Source organism: Cyprinodon tularosa, unplaced genomic scaffold (genome assembly GCF_016077235.1).
Source record: "Cyprinodon tularosa strain WSP-4 unplaced genomic scaffold, ASM1607723v1 ctg132, whole genome shotgun sequence".
NCBI lineage: Eukaryota > Metazoa > Chordata > Actinopteri > Cyprinodontiformes > Cyprinodontidae > Cyprinodon > Cyprinodon tularosa.
In genome coordinates, this window is record NW_024038137.1 from 625,450 (window position 1) to 648,767 (window position 23,318).

The window sequence follows — 23,318 nt, forward strand, 5'->3', positions numbered from 1 at the left end:
ATAACACAAAAACTGTTCTGAAAAAAGCATTAATTCTGTACTTATCTTTAATGTTAGTATATTGATGCGCATAATTAACCACAGTAATTTGTTGTTGTTTTTTTTTGTGTGTGTTTTGATAAATGTTTTAAATATTCCACTTGAGAGTATTACTGCTGCCACCATCTGTATTACAGGGAGAAAAAAAATGGTAGGGTGGCCATGGCCCCCCATCTAGCTCCGCCCCTGTTTGATAGTGGTATTTTAACCCATTTACAGAAAAATGGAAAGAAATGGCTGCTCTTTCAACCCTGGCCCTGTATGTTCTAGAGCAGCAAAGGGAGGGACTTAAGTAGTACTTTAGAGCTCACTTCATCAGGTGCGTTTAATTAGCCACACCTGGCCTCATCAAGGTTGTTCTTCATTTTGATTTATTGCTGAACCAAAAGTCATGGAAACTTATTTTTCCATTGACTGTGTGCAACAAGCGCCTCTGCCGGTGTTACAAAACACTCTTTGGCCACATTAAATGTTTGACTTGATTTTAACGCTCGCGTGGGGGAGGCAGCAGGCAGAAACCGGTTGACCGAGTGGGAGCGCAGCGCACCCTCTCCCCCTCCTCTCCGCGCGCACAGAGCGAAGCTCCGCTCGGCTCCTCTCTCCTGCATTATTCAAACATGGCGAAACTCTTTTCCGTTACACCCCTTCGGTCACCGTCCTCCGCCTCGCCGTTACCGTCTCAACCACAGACACCAACTTTACCGTCACCGTTATCTCCGGCACCGTGATGACCCGGGAGGATGGAGAAGTTGTCGGCGAGCCTGTCGGAGATCACTTGGTGCCCCTTGGCGCTGCCGCTGGACGCGGTGGTCAGCAAGTACCGCCTGCCCACTCTGGTCCGCTTGGCCCACGGTAAGAGGGACAAGCTGTTCCCGTGGGTGCTGCATCCACTGACACGACCTTTAATAACTATTGTCACTTATAAACCGTTGTCTTACTCTGACTAAACACCGCTTGCTTGGCAATGACAAGAAAAGTAACCATGATTTTTTTTTTCTTTTGCCGTTTGCCAACGGAAAAAAGAGATAAAATTAGTGTTTGCGTAACTTTGTATTAGTAGACCATAGAAATAATATGAAAACTGGAGAAATGCAACAGAAAAATGTAGCGCTTAATGAGATGCCAAGTTTATCAGTAGAAATTGTTAGCTTCCGGTAAAACTTTCAAAATAATACACTCTTATTATGTTTTTGAAGCGGTTTAGAGGGGAAAAAAAGGTAAGTGAAAACAGAACAAAAAATTATTTCCATATTTATATTATTTTATTGAACTTGATCTTTTTGTTTTCTTACAAAAAAGTCGTATGCTCATTTTATTTTTTGTGGTGGCGGTGGTGGTGGGGTGGGGGTGGGGGTTAAGTAAAAGCATTGACATATATTTTTAGCTTAAAATTTCAGCATTATCAAAATAACATTACTTATCAATGGTATTTTTTGGCTGTAATACAGTGTCTTTTTGTTCTATGAAAAGTTGAAAAGATCAGATACCCACTTTTGTACAACTGACTTTCCAAAATAATATCCATGGCAGGCGATATTGTGACAGCAAATTTTAAATACTGAAAGTTTTTTTTTTCTTTTTATACCAGAAAAGTGAAAAGAAATAAATGGAATACAGCTAATGAGGCAAGAGAGAACCAAGGTTGAATAGAACAGTGACTTTATTTTTCTAACCTCTGTTTTACAGATTAGGACAGCTCACAGCTAATTCCAATTTACAATGAAGACCTGGACACACTAAAGGAAAACATATTTTATATATATGTTATAATAATATTAGCAATTAACTTCAAACATGTATTTGGTTATCTTCCTTTTTTAGTTTCTTTATCCTGCACCATTGGACTCCAGTTATGGTAACTCAGATGATCTAAACTTCTTTTAAGTTGATTAAAGTAAACCTGCCATGCTTTCACTAAAGTACAGCAGGTTAGCTACGATAAATGTATTCAAATGAATTACTTTTCAACTGAGATACGTTAAAGTACAAATTTTTAAGAGGGAAACTTTTTTTCCCTTTTTTAATTTTTGTTTAATCATTGGGAGAAATGAGACAGACTTAAAATATCTGATATTAAAGTGAAAGAATGACATAATCTGAATACTAATGGATAATAGCATTAGCCAAACTGCTACAATTGTTTAAAAAGAATAGATAAATAAGTCTTGTCACTTATAGTCAGTAGATAAAAAGGATAATAAAAAAAGTATTGTTTTTTCCTTTTGCAAAGATTGCAATGATTGCTCGCGTGGTAATCTTAACTGGTTCTGTGGCTCTGTTAAAATATATATATATATATATATATATATATATATATATATATATATATATATATATATATATATATATATATTTTTTTTTTCTTTTTTTTTTTTTTTTTGAGTCGTATACACAGACTAGATATTCTATTGTCATTGACATATTTTAACTATTTTACTTGTCCATTGCTCTTAAGGTTTAGAAATGCAATTCTTTCTTTGACTTTTGTGTCACTAAGAACTGAGTATTTAAGGCAAACTATTAGTTTCTCTCTTAGTGCTATAGTTTTTTTCTGTTATTTGCTAATAACTACCTTCTTGATAGTAATTGGCCTTTACTTTTATTTTGAAATCAGTTTGGGGGGATTTCCGTCGCTCTTTGGTTAAATCTCAGTTTTTTCACTTTTTTCATCTTCAGCAGCGGAGCCACTACATTGGCTTTCAAATGAGTCCAATAACTCTCCTTTGGAGGTGTTAAGGAAATATTTTGATCCCGCATACTGTGTATTCTCCCCATGCTTTGTTCCCAGCACATTTCCGCACAAACCGCAGATTTTCTGTCTTCTCTATGGGAACGGCCGATGGGTGCTGCGGCCAAGTTTTTCCAGTCCAGGAGGCCCGGAAAGCCACAAAGTGTCTGTTGTGCTGCTGAAGTGCTGCTGAATCCTATTCATATGTAAATGCTGTAATCTGTCGGAGAATGTGGAGAATACTAACGAGGAGCGACAGCAAGGCAAACCTCCAACTTTTCTCCAGAAGTGCCCACCTAAAAAACAAAAAAGCGTTCGACGCTCCAGGGAAATTGCGCACCTCTTGGTGGCGCGCGCTTTTGTTTTGATCTATGCACCGCTTCCTAAATGCGCCTGATTTACCCCACAGATCCCCCCTTGTTTTCAGTGCCAGCCAACGCAGTTATGCCAGTTATATACAATAGGGTAAGATGACAACTTTCTCAAGTCAACATCAACAGGCTGATTATCTGTATGCAGAAGCTGCCGTGTGGTTGCGTGAGTGCGTAAGGACCTAATGTGATGGGGAATTTCCTGCAACATTATGAATGCTCCAGATTGCACTATATTAAATTATCTAGAAGCCTAACTGATTGCGTGGTAGCAAACACACTTGGCCTCACAAAGGAAACCCTCAAACATTTATTATGCCACAAGATGGAGGTATGTTAAGGGTAGAACATGTCAAGGTCCAAAGGTCATTACGAAAATGAATGGTCATTTCATTAATTTTTCTAAACATTCATTCAGAATTCTAAATAGAATGTAAGAAAATAAAATGGTATATGATTGGAGACCTACAATATATACATAAGATTTACTTGAAATGAAGTAGCGACAAAAGGTGAAGATGATCAACAGTTTGATATCATAGAACATTTGGAGGTCTTTACTGAGATTTTTATTAATTAAATCACTTCATTTTCCCATGTATCTTAATTCTGTTATCTTGCAGGCCCTACTTTCTGAAATCATTGATCAGAAGTTTTCAGCTTTAGACCATCACTAAGCAGTTTCTAAATGCAAAGCAGAGCAGAAAGGGATGCAAGGTTTTCAAATCGAACCAAAAGGGAGAATGTAGGTGTGCAGATCTTTGTAACTGCATTTTGTGGTGATTACAGCTGGGAGTATTTTGGAAATTCTCAACAAAACCATTTTCTTTGCCAATTCTTCCTTAAAACTAGTTCAAAAGTTGACAGATTTCATGGAGGGCCTCTTTGAAACATTTCTAAGCCCTGTAAAACTGCTACTGCAGGGCTGCTTGTTTGTTTAGAGTCAATACAGTACCTGCTGGAAGGCGAATCTCTGGCCCAGCAGCAAGTCTAGCCTCTAACATGATGTCTTGCCCAGTATGTAGCTCCAACAATCTTCTGTACCAGCTTCCATTATGTAAAACCAGGCATTTCCATAGCTTAATGCTGGTACCGCTATGGTCTTTCACTGGGTTGGATATGTTAAGGAAGGGATGCAGTGTTAGTTTTGTACCTGAAATATATGATCTATAAATAATTTTGTGTTTGATTTAAAATGTTTCATCTGAACTGGGAATCCTTTCTCATGCTTGCTCTGTCACCTACATACTGTAGATATTGCAATATGTTTTATAATCTTTATTTTTTCAATATCTTTCTTCTTGCCACAATAAAGTCTATGGGGATGCCTACATTTCTGTAGATTTAATAGTAATTTTGTTATCGATAGAACTGAGTTCTGTGATTTTATTATTTTTTAAAGCTTTCATTATGGATTAACTAAACCATGCTTTTTATTGCTTTTATGCTTTTCATGTATTAAAAATCTTTTCTCTTTTCAATAAATATGGCTACTCTGCGTAACACAAGGCTCTGTGCTCTGACCAATTCCTTTACTTAGAGCTGGATAAGCTCCCAGCTGATCGTGTCTAATTCCAGCATGTCAATCAGAAATTCCTAATACACAGGAAGCAGCACCTGAAACTGGGAGAATATATCTCAGACTGTAGGACCATCAGCACCTGTTCTCCTGAAGGTTGTGTTCTTTTCCCTCTGTTTTTCGCCCTCATCACTGGGGGGGATGAGTCCACTAATGTGGGGGGTTGCTCATCTGGTGACCTGGTGCTGCCAGAACAGTCTGGGGATTCATGCTTTGAAAACAGTGTCAAGCTCCATCTTCCTGTGCAGCTTTCCAGTCCCCGCTGTGGACTCATTCTGCTTTCTGGGCACCATCATCACCCATGACCTTAAGTGGAAGTTGAACATAACCTCCCCTCACCAAGAAGGTACAGTAGAGGATGTACTTTACTCGGCTGCTGAAAACCTTTAACCTGCAAAAATGACGACGCACTTCAACTCCGCCATCGAGTCCATCTTCTCCTCCTCCATACCCATATGGAACGCTGCTGCACAGAGGGTGATTGCCTGCAGTCTTTCTTCTCCTTAAGACCTGCATTCCTCCAGAGCTCAGAGACAAGCAGGAAGTTTGGCATCCTACCCCTCACAACCTGAGATAAATTTGAATCCGGCGGATGGGTCCACTGCTATGAAGGACAGCTCCCATGATTTATTGCGAGTCCAAGCAAGCCTGATGCTCCGTGTTCAGAGGAAAAAGGGAAATGGTCACAAACAGTGGTGAATATTCTAAGTGCAGGTTAATATAATGTGAGTGTGTGGATAGTTCCGTATGAAATTAATGAAAATAGTTGTTTTGAATGGTTATCGAGTCAGGTATGTGGCGGGTAATCTTTGGTTTATTGAAAGGTTTTATCTGTCTCTATAAATGGGTTTGGCTGACATTTAAGCACAGATTCCAATATCTCTGCAGTGTGCTGACTGCTTATCCGATATTCTTGACGACGGTATTGCTGCTGAAGCTTCTGAAAAATGTAATTGGTCTACAGAACAATAGTGAGAAGTTCTTTGCTTTGCCTGCTTTGTGTGTCAAATGTCACGGTTGCTAGGCGACATAGAGTATGCTGAGTGAGGGGTGGTGAAAGCCAAAGAAGGCTGGATCTGTTATTTTCACGGACCTCGAAGGACCCAGTCCAGGTACGCCGTGTCCGAAGGACACAACCGCCGGACTTAATACACTGCTGGACACTAACTGGTTCAGACTTTCCCATCATGGTAGGAGGCTGTGGTCCATCTGCACATCTTGCAACAAAAAACAGCTTCCCATCTGCTAGTGGCCTTATTGATATCGCCCAGATTTTCCACTGACATTTTCGTTTCTAATGATACAGATATCTCTGCACGTGTAAATTCTGTTTAAGTTGATCTGACATTTCTGTGTTCTTACGTTTTTAATATATATGCTACACTGCACTGCGTTGTCAAAAAGTGATGCTGTTTTTCTCTATCTGTACTATTCCTGTGCAACTTTGTTTCACACAATCTATTTCCAAGTACATTTCTTGTATGTTTAAAACACTAGCAGGCAATAAATTTTTTTTTTTCTGATGTCTGTTAACTAATTTTCTCTAACAAACTTCTGACACCTTCACAGAACAGCTGCATTTATACTGAGATGATTCATGGAGCAAAATCTTTGTGCTGATTGATTCTAAAAGCAGGCAGCTGTACTGGGTTTTATTTTTGAGACAGAGGGTCTATACATATTAATGCTATGTAATATTTTGTAATATTTGTGTTTATGAAAACATTTGGAAGTCAGGAATTATTTATCCTTCAACTTTACATTTAGACTTTTGTGTTGGTCTAACACAAGCAAATACATCTCAGCACAATAAATGTCCATACATGCTTGTTTTCTGTGATTGAATCGGCCCACTGTGCTATCAGCTGAGATCAATGCAGTTGGGTAAGTGTGTGTGTGTATATAGGAAGGGAGGGGGTGTTTAATAGCAGGGTGCCAGCTGAAAAACAGTCCTGATAAGTAGCAGTTAGGGCTGGTGAAGCGTCACTAATGGTGGTGATTATGAACACCGAACACTGGCGGAGGTTCTTTCAGTGTTTTCCATCCTATATCTTTAAATTGAAACTATAACACTGAAATGTAATTCCTGCATCATTTAGTTCTTACATATTCTGGTTTTCTGTGTTCCAGGCGAATGTGTGGAGGGTCTGTCAGAGGACGACACTGTGCTCCTGCACTCCTGTCGTCAGTGGACCACTGTAACGGCCCACAGCTTAGAGGAGGGTCATTACGTCATTGGGCCCAAGATTGACATTCCGCTGCAGTACCAGGGTAAGCGTGGACGCTCAAACACATTTACATCAAGTTTCACTATTAGTTTGGTTTCTCATGGACAAAGAAAGCAGCAAGTAGTCAAGAGTTTATCAGAAGCTAAAAATACCCATTGTTTATAAAATGTCCCATTCTGTCCGCGGCTAAAAATACTCATTTTTATTTTCCTTAAAGGTCAACATGTTCCACTTGTTCCAATTCCAGAGGGTTCGGTTTATTTAGTTTGAAGAGGGCAAGATAATGTCAAATGTTAATGCTATGTTCAAAGGGTTGGTATACTGTAAGAAATAGTTTATATAAGTTCTTAGACATTTTACAAAAAGGTTCTGTCTTTGATAGATTCCCTAATAATTGGAAATGCAAAGAAAAATAGTGGAAACGCACAAATGAGAGCGATGAAAAAATGCTGCATATTCACATCACATATCCTGTCTTTAAAACACCGTTAGTCACCAAAATGTACTTTTACAATGAATGAAAAAAAATCCTAATATTCTAGGTAGAATTTAACAATGCAGTGGAAAAACATACAAGTTTAACATTCAGCCCAAAACTTTAATGATTTAAACTCGGTAAAGGTCATACATAGAGAAAAGATTCCTTTTCTTGTCTGGTGAGTGGCTAAAAGTTTATGGAAATTATAGTAAACAGAAATAAAAACTTTTTTTGTTTTTGAAGCTGCAGCAAATGTTCTGCTAAAGCTCACAAACTGTGGTTGCTATTGAAACAGAAATAATACTATGTATGTTTTTGTACTTTCTTGTGCCACCCCAATATAACAAGGTATCAAGATTTCCCAAATAAGCACATTTTTATTTCAGGCAAATTTTATCTTTATTTCAAATCCAGTATTTAAATAAAACCTATTATTCTAATATTGTTTTATGAAATAAAGCATTGAAAATTAAAAAGTCTAATGTAGATTTCCACTGACATTGAGTAAAATCAAGTCTCATTTAACCATAATGCACATTTATTATGTATACTGTTGCTGCAGCCCTTTCATTCATAGATCCAACCTGCTACCATGTGATCTCTATCCTCCTCCTGCTCAATGACTTGTGGTCTTCCTGCTTAATGACTGTAGTCAGGATGAGCTCATCCACACAATCCCATTCTTCCCTCTTAGTACAGTCTCATTATTTGCTGTGTAACTGGATCTTAATGCCTCATCTCCATCACTTCCTCCTCTGATGCAGCGCTGATGTCACCTCACACTGCTGCCGCCTCTCAGGCTCCGTTTCGGAAGACGGAATGAGCAGTTGTTTCGGAGGGGGATGCTGAGATCATCGTCAGAGATGTCACTGTTTCACATTGAAAATAAACTAATGCTAAAAATAACCTATTTTCCAATGGAATCAATGGTTCTCATTAAAATTACTTTTAGGGTAAAAGTAAAGGGCAGCATCAAGCCTTCAAAGTTCTAATCTGTGTTTTTACCAGGCTGCCTCAGTTTATATTGAAGAAATATGTATTTTTCCCCCTTTATTCTTCAAATGCATCAAATCTACAGCTTTATTGACTTTCCATTGTTGTTGTCGTATCAGTGTGCCCCTATTTCAAGTGCAAAGGACTCCTTGGATGATATATTTCAAATGTCGCTTCCTGAGATCCACATCCACAATATTTGAGGACCCTTAAAGTCCACAAAGCTGATGTGTGTTTTTATTGGCTGACATGCTAAAGCTCAGTTATAGAAGGGGGGGAAAAGACTGAGGTTCACTGAAACTGATGTCATTTAAATGTTCATTAATAGTACTGGATTTTTTATTGATCCAATTTAAAACAACTCCAATCCAAACTAAGATCTGAACTATCAACCAACTTTGTTCCATTTGTTTGATTTTAATACTGATCAGATACAGGTTGAATATTACTTTATTTTCTGTCATATTGAAAACCAAAAACACAATTTTTTTTTTCACAGGTTCATGAAACAAAAAAATTAAAATCTTTAGATCCATTGAAAATAAGGAATTGTTGATCTGGTTAAAAGCATAGTACATCTCTACCGATATTTTTTATTTAAGATTTTGTGTATCCTGCTTTTAAATAAAAGGTAAATTGTTGCTTTTTCATGACAAGGGCAAGAAAAATGATTAGACTCAAACTTAACTTAGAAAGTAACTCAAAAATATCTATAAGCATCTACTTCTATCGGCATCCCTAGTTAAAAATTTGGGAACAAGATTTCCTATTGCCTCACTAAACGTTCTCTTTGTGAACGGACAAAAGAAATTTGGAATCTCTCTCCTTTTATTACTCTGACCAGATGTAGGGAAGTTTGGGTGAGATTCTGTAAACTAATATGCCTTATTAATATGACATGTTTCTTTTTCTTTCACATTTTGAAGTGTTGCTAATACGAAAAGATATATCTGGGGTTTTTATCTTTAGAAAAAGGTCATGGGTTACAGATTAAAGGTGTTAAGACTTTCTGATTTCTAAAAACATAGAATTTGATGGGGTGCTTCTCTTTTTCAGTTATAATTTTATTAAAAAAAAAAAAAATGTATATCCAAATAATATATTATGTGTATATATGATATTATAATAGATCCTATATTTTCATAGGAAAAAAACTGTTTGATATGCCACCGCATCCAAAGATTGATTTATTGTAATTTCTGATATCCTCCCAAGTGGAGCGGAAATTGTAGATTGATGCATAATCAGATTTAGCATCATTATTGATACCAATAATATCATTTTGAGTGACACATTAAAGCGGAAATTGTTTGACATCAGGTGAGGTAATACATGTTTCTGCAGATTTCAGAACATTTATTTGTTTTAATGACTCTTTCTATATTACTATAATGTGTGGCTTGTTTAGGCTGTGTCTCTCACCTTTTTAATCTATACTGTGAAAAGACCATGTAGAGCTATGCAAACCTGATGTCGCACCATCCAAGGATCACTTATGGCCTTTTTAATTATAGCAGGTGTTTTGGCATCAGAGGACAACAGTGATGAGCTAACGTCTGGGGGATGACTTCATACAGGAAGTCTAAATAAACCTCTGAGAGCAATATAGGTTTCCCTCTGGGGAATAGACTGCAGGATGTCTCCCTTCTTCTCATCCGTGCTGTCTGCATCCTCCTCCTGCTTAGAGAGTCAGCGATGACACAAGTACAGATTGATTCTTTGGTTTTGAGGTTTTTCCAACACAGTCATTCCTGTAATACTGAAATAATTGCCTTAAGGGATTTTTCATAAAAGTAGCAGTTTATGGAATAACGATGCTGGACCATCTTAAAAGTATTGTGTTCTTAAGTCTATTTTTAATTTGAGATTTTTTTTTGTTTTGCTATCATGACAAACTCTATTCTTTCCAGACTTGAAATAAAAAGACCCAGACTTTTACTAGTAAAACAATTGTTTTTATGCATTTTGTAGCCAGAAAGATGAGCACAATCCAGAGAAGATTTATAAAGTTTATTCACAATACTGACATGAGACCAAAGAAGATAGTCAGCTTCCTGTCAAAGTCTGCAAAAAGACAGTCTGACGAGTTGCAGAATGAGCAGGAATTGGAAAATGTTACCATTAGATCAGTAATTTCCACCCTGGTCCTCAAGGCACCCTGCCCTGCATGTTTTAGATGTTTTCCAGCTTTCACACACCTGTTATCAATTGATGGCAGATTATCAGGCTTTGCTGAACTGCAATCATCTGAATCAGGTGTGCTGAACCTCAAAAACATGCAGAGCAGGGTGCCTTGAGGACCAGGATTGAAAAACACTGCATTAGATGGCTTCTTCCCACTGGAGAAAACACATCAATCTGAAGATGGTCCAACTGTTACTCCTAAGGGTCAGGGAAGGCTTCCCCAAAATGGTGGCTAAAAATGCCAATGGGACAGAGCTCCAAGTACACAACCAGTAACCATGAGAGACAGGAGGAAGTTTAGGTCCAGAGTCTGTGAGGTGGAAATCTGAATCCAAAGACAATAGCAAGGGTAGGGTGCACCCAGGGGGTGGGGGAGCAAACAGGCTTCAGGCAAAGGTCACAAGATTAAGCCAATCGAGTTGGCAGACTTGAATGCTTGAAAGCTGTAGTTGGTATGGAAACAGACAGTCTCACACTGAATGAGTGCAGACAGGAGCTTATGTAGACAGCAGCACAGGTGGGAACAATCAGCAGCCAGCATGAGCAGAGGCACAGGTGGGAACAATCAGCAGCCAGCAGCTATGGGAGTGGAATAAAACAAGACAGATCAGGATACTCATGTTAAAATTTTATTACATTCATGCTGCCTGATTTGGTCCGATAAAGATATTTTCCACTTGTAAAGTGGAAATAAGATGTGCATTGTGTTCAAGGGTTTGTGAACACAAAAACCCTTGAACACAAGAGAAACATGTTGGATCCACAGACTATCCTGACCTGCTGATCATCTGCTACAGGAAGAAGATGATTCATCAAAAACTGACTGCTAGCGAGCATTTGATAAAATCAAACAAGTCATTTCAGAAGTGATACAGTTTAAATTGTGATATATTAAAAAATATACATAGATGTCACAGCATTGTGTGGGGTACAAACATCACAGGAGATAACGCTGAACGATGCAGTATTCATCATACAGAATCATTTCATTGTTGAAAGGTCAAAGTTTACCTCATCTCGGAAACTCTGGTAACAGAATTTTTCCAGCAGAAATTCCAACATTAGTTGGTGTTTGTATGCAATTTGATGTCAGTTTTTGGTATTTACTATAATTACAATATGACATGAGGGCAGCATTAATTGGGTAAATGTGATTATTATTTCTAAACTGAAGTTATGTCAATTTATCATCTAAGAGTAAGGTTTAAATTTCCGCCAGCTCTAAAATTTGCCCCAAATTATTTCTTTGTTGTTTTATTACAATCTGCAATGTAATAAAAAAACAATAAAAAAAAACTCTTTCTAAAATACTAATCTAAAAAAAAAACTTTTTTGCATACCAGTAATTGGTCTTTTGTAATAATTAAATATATAACAGTCATGATTTTGGACTGTGGAAGGAAGCCGGAGTACCCAGAAAGAACCCACACATGCTCAGAGAGAAAATGCAAACTCCATGCAGAAAGACCCCAGGCCGGGAATCAACCCCAGAGCCTTCTTGATGGAAAGCAGCAGTGCTACCTACTGCGACACTGAGCAACCCTTAAGTTTCAAAAATGAGAAAAATCCTTGGCAAACTGCAGTATTTTCCTTGTATTGTTTGTTTGATAGAAGCTGCTTTTCCTTAAGGTTTATCGTGATTTAAGAGGAGGGTGGCAGGGCTGTTAGAAAATCGTGTGCTTGATGTTCTGCTCTACCTCCCAAATAAAGAAAGAACTCTTTGGTCTTTTCAATAGATATAGATACTTTTTTTTAATATATATATATATATATATATATATAAATGGACACTCCATTAAGGCATTTAATTGTTTAAAGAAAATTAGGTAAAGTGATCAATAAAGGTAGTGTTGTCTTTAAATGGGGTTTCACATTAAAACTGGTGTAGAATATATGAAATTTGTTGCATCCATATGTTCCAAATCAAATCAAGTTGAAAAAAGCCCCAAAAATGAGCTGCGTGAACTTGAATTCATAAAGATTACAGTCAGAGGGTGAGAAAAGGAAAGCAATGGCCTAAGAGAAAGAGTTGTGTGTGAGTGTCTCCATGGTGATCTGTCTCTGCTCTGAGTTAAAATGGGGGGCTTTTATTGGTTGCCATGCCAACCCCGTTGGCTGTCAGTTAGCTGTGGGCTGGTGCCAGGTCAAAGGTCAGTGAGGTGTCTTTGTATTCCCGTGCAAACAGTGAGGATGTTACTTTTTTGCAGAAACTATTCGTTCTTATTTTTTTTCCCTCTTCCTCTGCTTTTGTCCTTAAGTTTTTTTCTGTCTGTGTCTTCTGGGGTCAATTGAAATTTGCCTTTCATCTTTTTCTCATTTTAATGTTGCTCTTCAGGTAAATTCAAGTTACTGGATGAGGACCGAGACGTCAGGGACCCTGTCCAATATTTCTCCAGTGTGGAGGAAGTTGCTGGAGTCTTCCCTGACCGGGTCTTCGTCATGGAGACAATCACATTCAGTGTCAAGGTGAACACCAGTCTGCCCCTCCCTCCCACCATCCATCCAGTTTACTTCCATTGAAATATAATCTGAACTCAATAGTAACGTAAAATGTCTAGAAAACTGTATTCAACAGTGGGTTGCCTGAATTCAGTGTTTGATTTTACAGAACAGTTTAAAACCCGACATTTAGAGCTAACAAGGATTTACTGTAATGTTCATGGGAAAGCTGTTCTCTTCCAGGTGGTATCTGGGGAGTTCAGTGAGGACAGCGAGCCCTACAGCTTCACTTTGCAGGCTGGAGATGAACTGTCATTGATGGGCAAGGCAGAGCTCCTGTGTGCAACGCCCCCAAAAGAAAAGACGGGGCTGAGCGCACTCTTGAGACGGTTGGGAAAGACTCCAAGAAGTAAGTCGAACTGTTGAATTCAAGTTTGTAGGATATCTGATGCACACAGAGCTAAAAACTGATGTAGTAACCCACAGGCAGAACTGAGATATTATTTTTCTTTATGTTTCTCTATTTGTCTATATGCAGAGTCTGGACTTGTTTGGAAAACTTAACATCCTGTCACCGAAAGGTGTAATACTGTTTAAAAAAAAAAAAAAAAATCCAAAAAGCGGTGCAAAGAACTAAGATTCAAAACCCACTTTAACTCTAGAAACACTGTTTGCTTGACTTAACATTAGTTAAATGCATTGTTTTTATATTATATAATACACACAATTTATCTGATATTAAGAAACAAAACATATTGTTCCTTGAATATTATTCTTTTTATCAATTTAATGCTGATGAGTTAGGGGTCAGCGTATAGACGCATCTCTCTTTTATAAGAAAGATTAACTACTTTGTAAAAAAAATAAGACTTCATGAGCAAACAGTTCTGCAATTTAAGAAAAACAGTTGTCAATAGAAATTGCAAAGATTTTGAGAATTTCATCATCTTCAGCACATTATATGAGGATTCTGAAAATCTGGGAGGATCTTTGTACACAAGGGACACTGCTGAGAATCAATTTCTAATGGTAGTGATTTTTAGGCCCTCAGGCTGCACTGCATTAATAAAAAATGTTTAAACTTCACCATGTGAGGAAAAAACACATCTTTAAACACTATCCAGAAAGGCCCCTGCCTTCACTTGGCTTCAGCTCGTTTTAAATGGGCTGAGGTGGGACAAAAAAACTGTCTTAATACCTGATGAATGTGAAATTCTTTTTGGAAAACATGAACATCGCCTGCTTGAGGCTAAACCGCCCGAAAAAGACTGTCAGAGAAAACATCTCACTTTAGAAACTACATAAGCATGTCTCCAGAGCTCCCAAATTCTTAGAATCCTGTGTAAAGACGAGCTGATGCAACCCACTGGTAAACATGTACATGTGTTTTGAAACTCTGAATTCAATAGATTTTTATTTTGTCATTCTTAATGTTTCATTTATTTTATTTGTACCATTTTTCATCATTTGCAAATTATCGGTCTTTGGTTTTCTTGCAACAATTTCATCTACAGTTTACATCAGTGTTATGAACACAGCAACGCTGAATCTTCAGTGATTGTTGAAAGCATATGTCGTTTATATCGTCTGATGATTTATTTTTTTATGCATTTCTCTTTTTTAAGATGTAAGGGTTAAAATCAAATTATTCCTTTCAATATATCCAAAGCAATGCCACCAGGAGAGCTAGGTTGCTGCAACCTCTGTGTTGATGTCATATATTGTAACTTATTTACAAAACAAATTAAACAGGCACAGTCAAGGAAACGCTACAATAAGAAAACAAAATTATGTTTAACTTATCTAACATACCATTAAATTTAAATGTAAGTTGCAAAGAAAGTAACTCTAAGTTCTGAAAAGTTTCTTTTAGATAAACTTTTAGGTCTCTTTTTAAAGGAATAGTACACCCAAAACATGATTAGCCTTCATTTTCTACTCACCCCCATGCTGAACAACACTCTGGAGTACTTTTTTGATATCTCAAATGCATCTGGAGATCTGGGAGGCTTCTGGCTGTCTGCTGACATTCAAATAATGGAGGTCTATGGTGCCCGAGACAGAAAGGTCCATAAAAATCCAAAAAAAACGTGTCAATATTCCTCCATACTGCTCGTCCAATGTATTCCAAGTGTCCTGAGTGGGTAGCGTCCATAATTTACTCGAAACGAAGTCATTTAGAATGTTTTTAGAGCATAAACAGTAGTGTATAGGATTTCCTAAAAGCGCGTTCACGAGTCTACGGAAGCCGGCAGACCAGATGAAAGTGCGCATTCAGCGTCTGCTCTGCCGATAATGCAAGCGTAGAAGAAGAAATGTGCTGTTTACTTGTGCAAAGAAAGAAACAACGAAAGAAAAATGTCTGAGGACTTCGGTGTTGAGGAAGAGCATGAGTTCTTTGCCGAGCTGAATGCGCACTTTCATCTGGTTTGGTCTGCCGCGGTTTCCGTAGACTTGTGAACGCACTTTCAGGAAATCCTATACACTACTGTTTATGCTCTAAAAACATTCTAAATGACTTTGTTTCGAGTAAATTATGGACGCTACCCACTCAGGACACTTGGAATACATTGGACGAGCAGTATAGAGGAATATTGACACGTTTTTTGTGGACTTTTATGGACCTTTCTGCCTCGGGCACCATAGACCTCCATTATTTGAATGTCAGCAGACAGCAAGAAGCCTCCCAGATCTCCAGATGCATTTGAGGTATAAAAAAAATACTCCAGAGTGTTGTTCAGCATGGGGGTGAGTAGAAAATGAAGGCTAATCATGTTTTGGATGTACTATTCCTGTAAAGCATTACCCATAAAGATTGTCTGCAATCGGTTCTTTACACTCTTGCTTTTTCTGATCCTTTAGGTAAAACACCCTGTCTAGTGTGTATGAACCATCGCACCAACCAGAGTGTCAGTTTGCCCTTTGGCTGCAGGGGACGCTTTTGTACGCGTTCCCCCCTGGAGCAAGGCATGCTGGGAGGGGAGCATACAGTGCGCAGCATCATTGAGAGAGTTCGCCTGCCTGTAAACGTTTCTGTGCCGTCCCGTCCGCCGCGGAACATCTACGACCGCCATGCCGTGCGAGAAGGACACCGTTACAAGCTGCTCAACATCGTCAGCAAGACAGTGGTGCTGTGTTTGGTTCTTCGGCGACAGGAAGTTTCCCCCTCACACTTCCTGCTGCTGCGCTGCATGCCCCGTTTTAACGTGGCGGAGGCTTCTGTTCATACAGCAGCTCTAGAGAGCCTCCTGCTGAGGCACGCCTTCGACCCGGACGCCTACTCGCGGGCTGTTCGAGAAACGCGGCCAGAGCTGGAGTGTATGACAGAGGAGTGTGTGAGCCCTCGGCGCTCTCGCCTGTGTGTGTCAGGTCAAGACTCGCTGGCCCCGGCACTGCAGCGCTTCTCAATGTGTGGATACGTAGGTGGGGTTTCAGAAAACCTATCACAACGCTGCAGGGACTCTGTAGGAGAGCGGCTGGGGGAGGGACCTGGCGATGAGAGGGAGTATGTGACTCCTGAGTGGAGTGAAGATGAGTTGAGGACCAGTGAGGAGATCCCCTATGAAGAACTATGGACCAATCAGAACGCAGAGAGTTTGGGAAAAGAACCAAACCTTATATCCTTTCACACGTCTTCCTCTTTGGACGGTTCTCTTGGTACCATGGTGACAACAGTGTCTAGCCCACCACCTATACCTCCAAAATCTGATGCTGTGAGTGTCATCATATACTGTCCCTTCCTGGGTTCATCTGTCTTTGATCTGTTTCATCCCTCCATAACTGCATCCGGCCCTTAAAAGTCTAAATGCTTGAATAATTCATATATAAGAGCTTTTAAAGCTCCATGAACACTAACGGAGACAAACTGTTTTCCCAGAAAGGTTCCTCTATACAGAAACTGTGCTTAGAATGAGAAGGGATATTTAAAAGGGAAACAAACAGCAGGTTTGGCCCAAAGGTTCCAACACTGATTGTGAGTTGTGTGAATTTATTATTAAGGTGGAAATTTGTTTTATCTAAGGTTATTGAATTTATTTGTTTTTTCTTATTTCCAGCATGACTTCCAGTAAGTGCTGAGGCTGGTCAATAAAGGCAAACACTGAGACACCCATCTCAGCATACTAGAAACGATTAAAGGATCATAGAGAGATGCCTTGCATTGATTCCTCCTTAGAGAATGGTTAATTAAAGTCCATAAATTGCCTCCACCTGCTGGAAGAAAAAAGGAAACAAGACTAAAAGGAAGGAATTCATGGTAGAAGTGAAGAAGGAATCATGGGAGGGAAAGAGAATAAAGGACAGGAGCAAAGAGAAAAAACAAAAGGAAAGAGCATGAAGTATGGAAAGAAGGATGATGGAAGCAACAGGTGGAAATAGGGAAGTAATGAGTGAAGAGAGATTTAGGAAAAATGGAAATACAGACGTTAGGAGACAAGAAGGATGATACTAATCATAAAAAAGAAAGGTAGGAACAAAGAGAGGGAAAAAAGCAAACCAAGTCGGTGGAAGGAAATGGGATGGGGAAGAGAAACAGAGTAGGGAAGCTGTTTTTTGGCAACAGATTACATTTCACCTTCTGCTGTTGCCAACACGTCATGTGACGTCATCTGTTCCGTTGTTGAGAATCTGATGAAAACAGCCAAATGCATTTGTGGTAATAACTAGACCTTCCTCACACCTCACTCTCTGCTACATTCCAAGTGTTTTAACACTTTGTCAGCTCCTGTTCCAGAGAACACTAAACTTTGGATTGTGACCACAGTCTTACTTTTCTTTGCTCAGAGTATAGTCCCTTTTATAAGAGGCAACCACAAAAGGCTAAAGAAGCCCTCTAAGGTCGCTTTGAGGCTTCAGACATTGATATATCAATGCAGAACCTGAATGTGTGACCAACTATATGAGCTTCCTTTTTCGATAACATTATCCCCACAGATGGAAGTCGGGACAGAGCCATTGAATGGAATACATACTTCAGTAGCTTCAGTTCAGGATTACGCTCAGCAACCTTCTCTCCTGCTCCCATCACACCCTCCTTTGACCCAAGGTCCAGATGGAGTTCTGAAGACCTGTGCATAGCAGCTCTGTTGGATTCTTCAGCACCTCATCTAACTCTGTCTGACCGAGGAGACGGTTCCAGTGAACTGGAATACCTCCTGTCTTGTTCCAATACCAAAGAAAACTCAGCCAACAGTCCTTAATTCCGTAAAAGTTCAAAAAATATCCACTGGACTTTGTTTCCAAAATCTGAAGACGTTTCGCCACCTCTCCAGGAAGCTTTCTCAATTCAAATGCATTTGAACAACAACATTTGAATTGAGAAAGCTTCCTGGAGAGGTGACGAAACGTCTTCAAACCTTGGAAACCAAGTCCAGTGGATATTTTTTGAACTTTTACGGAATGACTATGACCTGGATGACCGAGAATCTTCATCAGCATAACAGTCCTTAATGACTGTAAAGCTGTTGCTCTGACAGCCCACATAATGAAGGTCCTACAGAGATTCCTGTTGGTCCATCTACTATTGCTTACAGCCATGGAGTTGGAGTTAAATATGCTATCATACACCTGCCTCAATGAACCAACTGTCATTTAGACAAGGTAGAGGATCATGTTTAGTAATTTCTCCAGTGCATTCAACACAACTCAGCCTGGAAAATGCAACGAGTTGATGAGGAAGGCTGGCTGAAAGTCATCTAGAAACACAAAGAAAAATTATTTATAAAAAGAGGAATATTATGGGTAATAGTGACCATAAATTTAAGAAATGGCAACACATTTTCAGTCAAAAGCTTCTCCAGGTCTGGTGCGAAACAAATCACTACAGAAGATTATCCCTGCCTAAAGCTATTATCTGTATAAATCATTAAGACAAAAGTTTTTTTAGTCTCTAGACGCCTTTATTTAGTTATTTTTGAAAGTATGCAGACAGGGAAAAGGGTTACAAGATGGGAGAGACCTTTTGAGAAAGGTCAACACCCCTAATAACATTTGTACAGATGCAAGGTATCAGGAGAGAAAGGAAATGATCAAGGACAGATCGGGATTAAGAAAGAGAAGGCGTATTTAGGGAGCAAGAAAGACGGAAAGGAAGGAGTAGGGAGGAAAAGGGGATGGAAGACAAGAAACGAGACGATGGGATGAAAAGAAAAAACGGAATGGTCAATTTATTCATACTGAAAGTCTTATTAACTATTACACATGCAGTCAGAAATATTTCTCATTTCAAAACCTGATTTTTCTGCCTCTGGCTAAAATGGATGATATATTAGAGAATTAAATAATGTATATTATTTAAACGCATAGTTTATAGTTTCAGTAATTTTTTTTTCTCAGCACATGTTAATGTGTTTAAGGGTGTCTCGAAGAGGCATTATCATGCTTTTGTTTTATTTATATAACTTTTTTCTTTCTGAGAGGCCTGTGTGGGTGAAGATATCTGCTTAGCAACTTAATTATAGCCTCTCAAACAGTCTTCTTCATTCCTGATATTTAGCCTGCCAGAACAATGGGTTGTCTTGGAAGTATGTGTGAAGCCTGCTGTGTGTGTAAGAGAGTTTGTTTGATGTGTAAAGGTCACCCAAGTTTGACATTTATCAAGCCGACACACAGAATTACATAACCCCCTGAGAAGTGCTGGGTGTTATCTTTTTTGCTGATGTATGCGTGTTTTCATGCAGGTGAGGGAGGAGTGTCGCTACTTGCTCGCCCCTCCGGTGCCACCACGCTGCTCTAAAGGAGGCTCCATCTCCAGTCCAGTCCCAAGCCCTCCTGTTCCACCTCGGTTCCCTAAAACCTCCACTTCCCCAAGATCAAACCTCTCCTTCTACTCCTCCGGACTGCATGACAGGTGCAGTAACGTACAAGAATAAAAGTAAAAAATAATGCAAAAGCTAAAAGTATTTCAGGTTTCAGGGGCCGGTTCAGAGTGTCAGAAATTTAAGTTTGTTTCATGCTAAATAAACAAACACATTTTTATATATATTTAAAATGGAAATGTATCAAGGTGTTATAGCAATTATTTTTAAGTTATGATTATTTGGGGAATAAAGGCCGTAGAATATTAACTGGAAAGTTTGACAACATCTGGATTTTTTTCGCTTTTCCATGTTATTCAGATAACAAGAAAATAAAAAATGTTCTTTGCTGCATTAGTATCCATTTACACCAAAGAAAGAACACTATCAGAAAAAAAGACAACCAAAGATTAGCTTCAGTAAAAATTGGGTTCCTTTTCCAATCCTGTAAAAACAAAGCAAAGATGATGCATAAGATGACAAAAAGAAAATAATATCAAAGATGTTTAGTGATATTTGAAGACAGAGCAGCAACACTATGGTAAATAAGACGGAATGCTTCTCTACTGGATACTATGATTTCACAATGTCTTTAACCTGTAATAGATCAATGTATTTTGGGTCTGCAGGTATTAAGTGTCCTTTTTCTTTCCAGGTGAAATCTGGGATTTATAGTCTTTAATAGTTTATAACATGGTAGATATCAAATAATTAATACAGTAAACCTCAGGAATTGATTGATATTATTCTTCCTTTTTACAAATTTGATACCTAGCCTCCCTATTAGTTAGGTAACACTGTCTTTGCAAAATGCTTATCGCAGCTTTAATGGGTTTCTGACATGTAAAAAGTGTTAACAAAATAAGTTTGGGCGACCTAAAAAGCATACCACAATATAAGGTTTCGTATAGAGTGATATCAGTAATTGAAACTTTTTAAATACTATGCAAAATAAGGACTAGGAGGAGAACAAAGGCTTGATTTACCTTAAAGGGATTCCTTTTGAATTAAACCTTTGGCTTTAACCATTTAAAATAGAATAAAAGAACAATAAATAATGATCAAATATATTTTTAAAAGTTTAAATGTGCAAAACATTCAGCAAATAATTATTTTATCTATCAATGATTTTATCATATGGCGTCAATACCATGTACCTCTTGATTTTGGTCTTTTGCAACTTGTGGATGAGACCGGCTCAGGTGATTGATTTGTTTGACACTTTAAGTGGACATAGCTTCCAGACAGCATCGATCTGACTTTTGTCTGAGTTCAAATATCCAAATACTTCCCAGTCGGCCTCAGCAGAAGGCCGCTTACACTGAGCCCGGTTCTGCTGGAGCTTTCGTCCTGTTAAAAGGCAGTTTTCCCTCTCTACTGTCGCTACATGCATGCTTTTTTGTAAAGGTATTGATTTGGAGTCAATAAGTTAATGTAATCAGCTGGTTTTCCTTAGATAATAAACTTTTTACCATCTGACTGTATGATCTGCTTGAATTGTCTCTGTAAAGTGCCTTAAAATGACAAGTGTTGTGAATTGGTGCTATATGAATACACTGAATTGAATTGATACCCTTCCTCTTTTGTTGACAATGTCGTCAGACTCATTCCTTCTAACTATTGGCTATAGTTTTAAAACAGTACAGTTAAGAAAGCCAAGCTTGCTACTTTGCATGTAGTTACCAGAGCAGTGGGAGCTAATGGCTAAGACTCTATCCAAACTAGTTCCAGACTTTTTTTGCAGTAATTATTGAACATATTTTTTATTGTTGTTTATTATATGGTGATATATATCATCATCTTTTTATCACCCACTGTTAATGTCAAATTTCCTTTAACACAAAGTTCCTCACAGGGGTTTTTAGAGCTGAAATGTAAATGTAGTTCATATATGTTCTCATCCAGCTATAGCTTCCAATTTAATGTTAATAACATGATTCCTAATGTTTGTGTGTATGTGTCTGTGTGCCAGCTCCTCGCCCTCCCCGGGCGCCACCCTCTACTGTTACCCTTGTTCCTGGACTGACTGTCCTGCTCCTAATCAAGCCATTCCTGATCCGGGCTCTGGAGTCTCTGCAGACAACACATCTAGCCCACAGCCTGCACAGGCCACCTGGGCCGAGCCGTGGGTAGAGCCCTTCACATCCCCCACACCTCGGCTCAGGCCACCACCCCCACAGAGCAGATTTGCACCGTTTGGCGCGTTAAACCCATTTAACCGCCAGTCGCCTTGCCCTTCACCCGAAACTGTTACCAATCCTACGAATGATTCTTCCAGAGGCGCAGAAGGCGGTGGGACATCAACAAGTAGGACTGATGGATCCTCTCCTCCACCTGACTCCACCTGGAGGCCTCCTACTGACCTTTCTGTACTATCATTGGAGGAAGTCTCAGCATGCCTGCGTTTTATTGGCCTACCAGAGGCAGCAATCGCCATCTTTCAGAGGGAGCGAATAGACGGCAGCCTTTTGGTGCAGCTGACTGAGGACATTCTGTCACATGACTTCCACCTGAGCCGTCTCCACGTGACTAAAATCACACAATTCATACAGGGATGGAGGCCCAAAATTTAAACCTCAATATCCTGATACTGTGCCTGTTGGCTACTCAGCCATCCTGAATGTGCCTTCCACTGTGACCCACGGGCTGCTGAGCCCCCCTTGCTTGAAGCCTAAGGAAACCACGCCCCACTGTGGTTAAACTGACTCTTGACTCTATGGCTGCAGATTTTTTTCTTTTGATTTCAGACTGGAATTTGTTTACTAACTTTGGCTCCAAATGAGAATTAAAAAATTAAAATGCACCACTTCAGTTCGTATTCTAATTTCACCCTTCAGTTATTCAGCAGAAAAACACCAAATGGAGTCTTGAGGCCAGCATTAAATCTGATCTGATGAAAACAATCTCTAGATTTGACTAACAAAATATCTTTTTTGTTTTTCAATTAGTAGTTATTATGTAATTTAAGTGTTATCCCATAAAATCTGAACTACTGTCTTGTAAGATGAATAACACTAGGCATGTCTTTTAAACTGGCCTCGTCCACAACTGTCTTTGCCTCATTAAGCTTTGGTGGTATGTAATTTGAATAAAGTAGGAGCTAAAAGATAACTACGTAAACAGAATAAAGTAAAAATAAATATTATTGTGATAGGGCCAATTAGATGCAAATTGAGGTTAAACAACCTCTAAATGTTCAACCTTGTATACCTGTCATATTCAGAGCTGCGTACCATTGCCCAAACCTTATACAATTATATATATTTTTTTACCTCATATTACTTGTTCTCATATGCTTTAATTACCCCCAAGAATGAAACTACACTAAGATCACTATTTATTTAGTATTTAATAAGATTAGAGACATACATTTCCACACTTTAAAGCCCAAGAGTAGAATTTAGTATTGAAGTTTAAGTACTGAAGTCGAATTCTGTGACATTTGGGTTTTTAAACAGTTTTTAGAATTAATTCAACACAAATAA

At 38.8% G+C, this 23,318-nt stretch overlaps 1 protein-coding gene across 2 annotated transcripts; it reads left to right on the forward strand.

Annotated features, from left to right (window-relative positions):
* The first annotated feature begins 535 nt into the window (after positions 1–535).
* On the forward strand, positions 536–22,531 carry gareml (GRB2 associated, regulator of MAPK1-like). Of its 2 annotated transcripts, none has more exons than XM_038277535.1 (7): positions 536–891; positions 6,848–6,988; positions 12,936–13,066; positions 13,283–13,448; positions 15,902–16,752; positions 19,717–19,886; positions 21,806–22,531. In XM_038277535.1, exons 1-7 carry the CDS (start codon positions 780–782, stop codon positions 22,404–22,406), a joined length of 2,172 nt encoding a protein of 723 aa, XP_038133463.1. In that variant the 5' UTR covers positions 536–779; the 3' UTR covers positions 22,407–22,531. The 2 variants fall into 2 exon arrangements, with proteins under 2 accessions (XP_038133463.1, XP_038133464.1); XM_038277536.1 differs by lacking the exon at positions 536–891 and adding an exon at positions 2,699–3,232.
* The last annotated feature ends 787 nt before the right edge of the window (positions 22,532–23,318 follow it).

Bases quoted from the DNA above. Each gene is read 5' to 3' on its own strand.
- gareml (XM_038277535.1), top strand. From the start codon at position 780: ATGGAGAAGTTGTCGGCGAGCCTGTCGGAGATCACTTGGTGCCCCTTG. The intron at 16,753-19,716 runs GTGAGTGTCATC...GTTTTCATGCAG, and splicing joins TACCTCCAAAATCTGATGCT to GTGAGGGAGGAGTGTCGCTA. The intron at 19,887-21,805 runs GTGCAGTAACGT...TCTGTGTGCCAG, and splicing joins TCCTCCGGACTGCATGACAG to CTCCTCGCCCTCCCCGGGCG.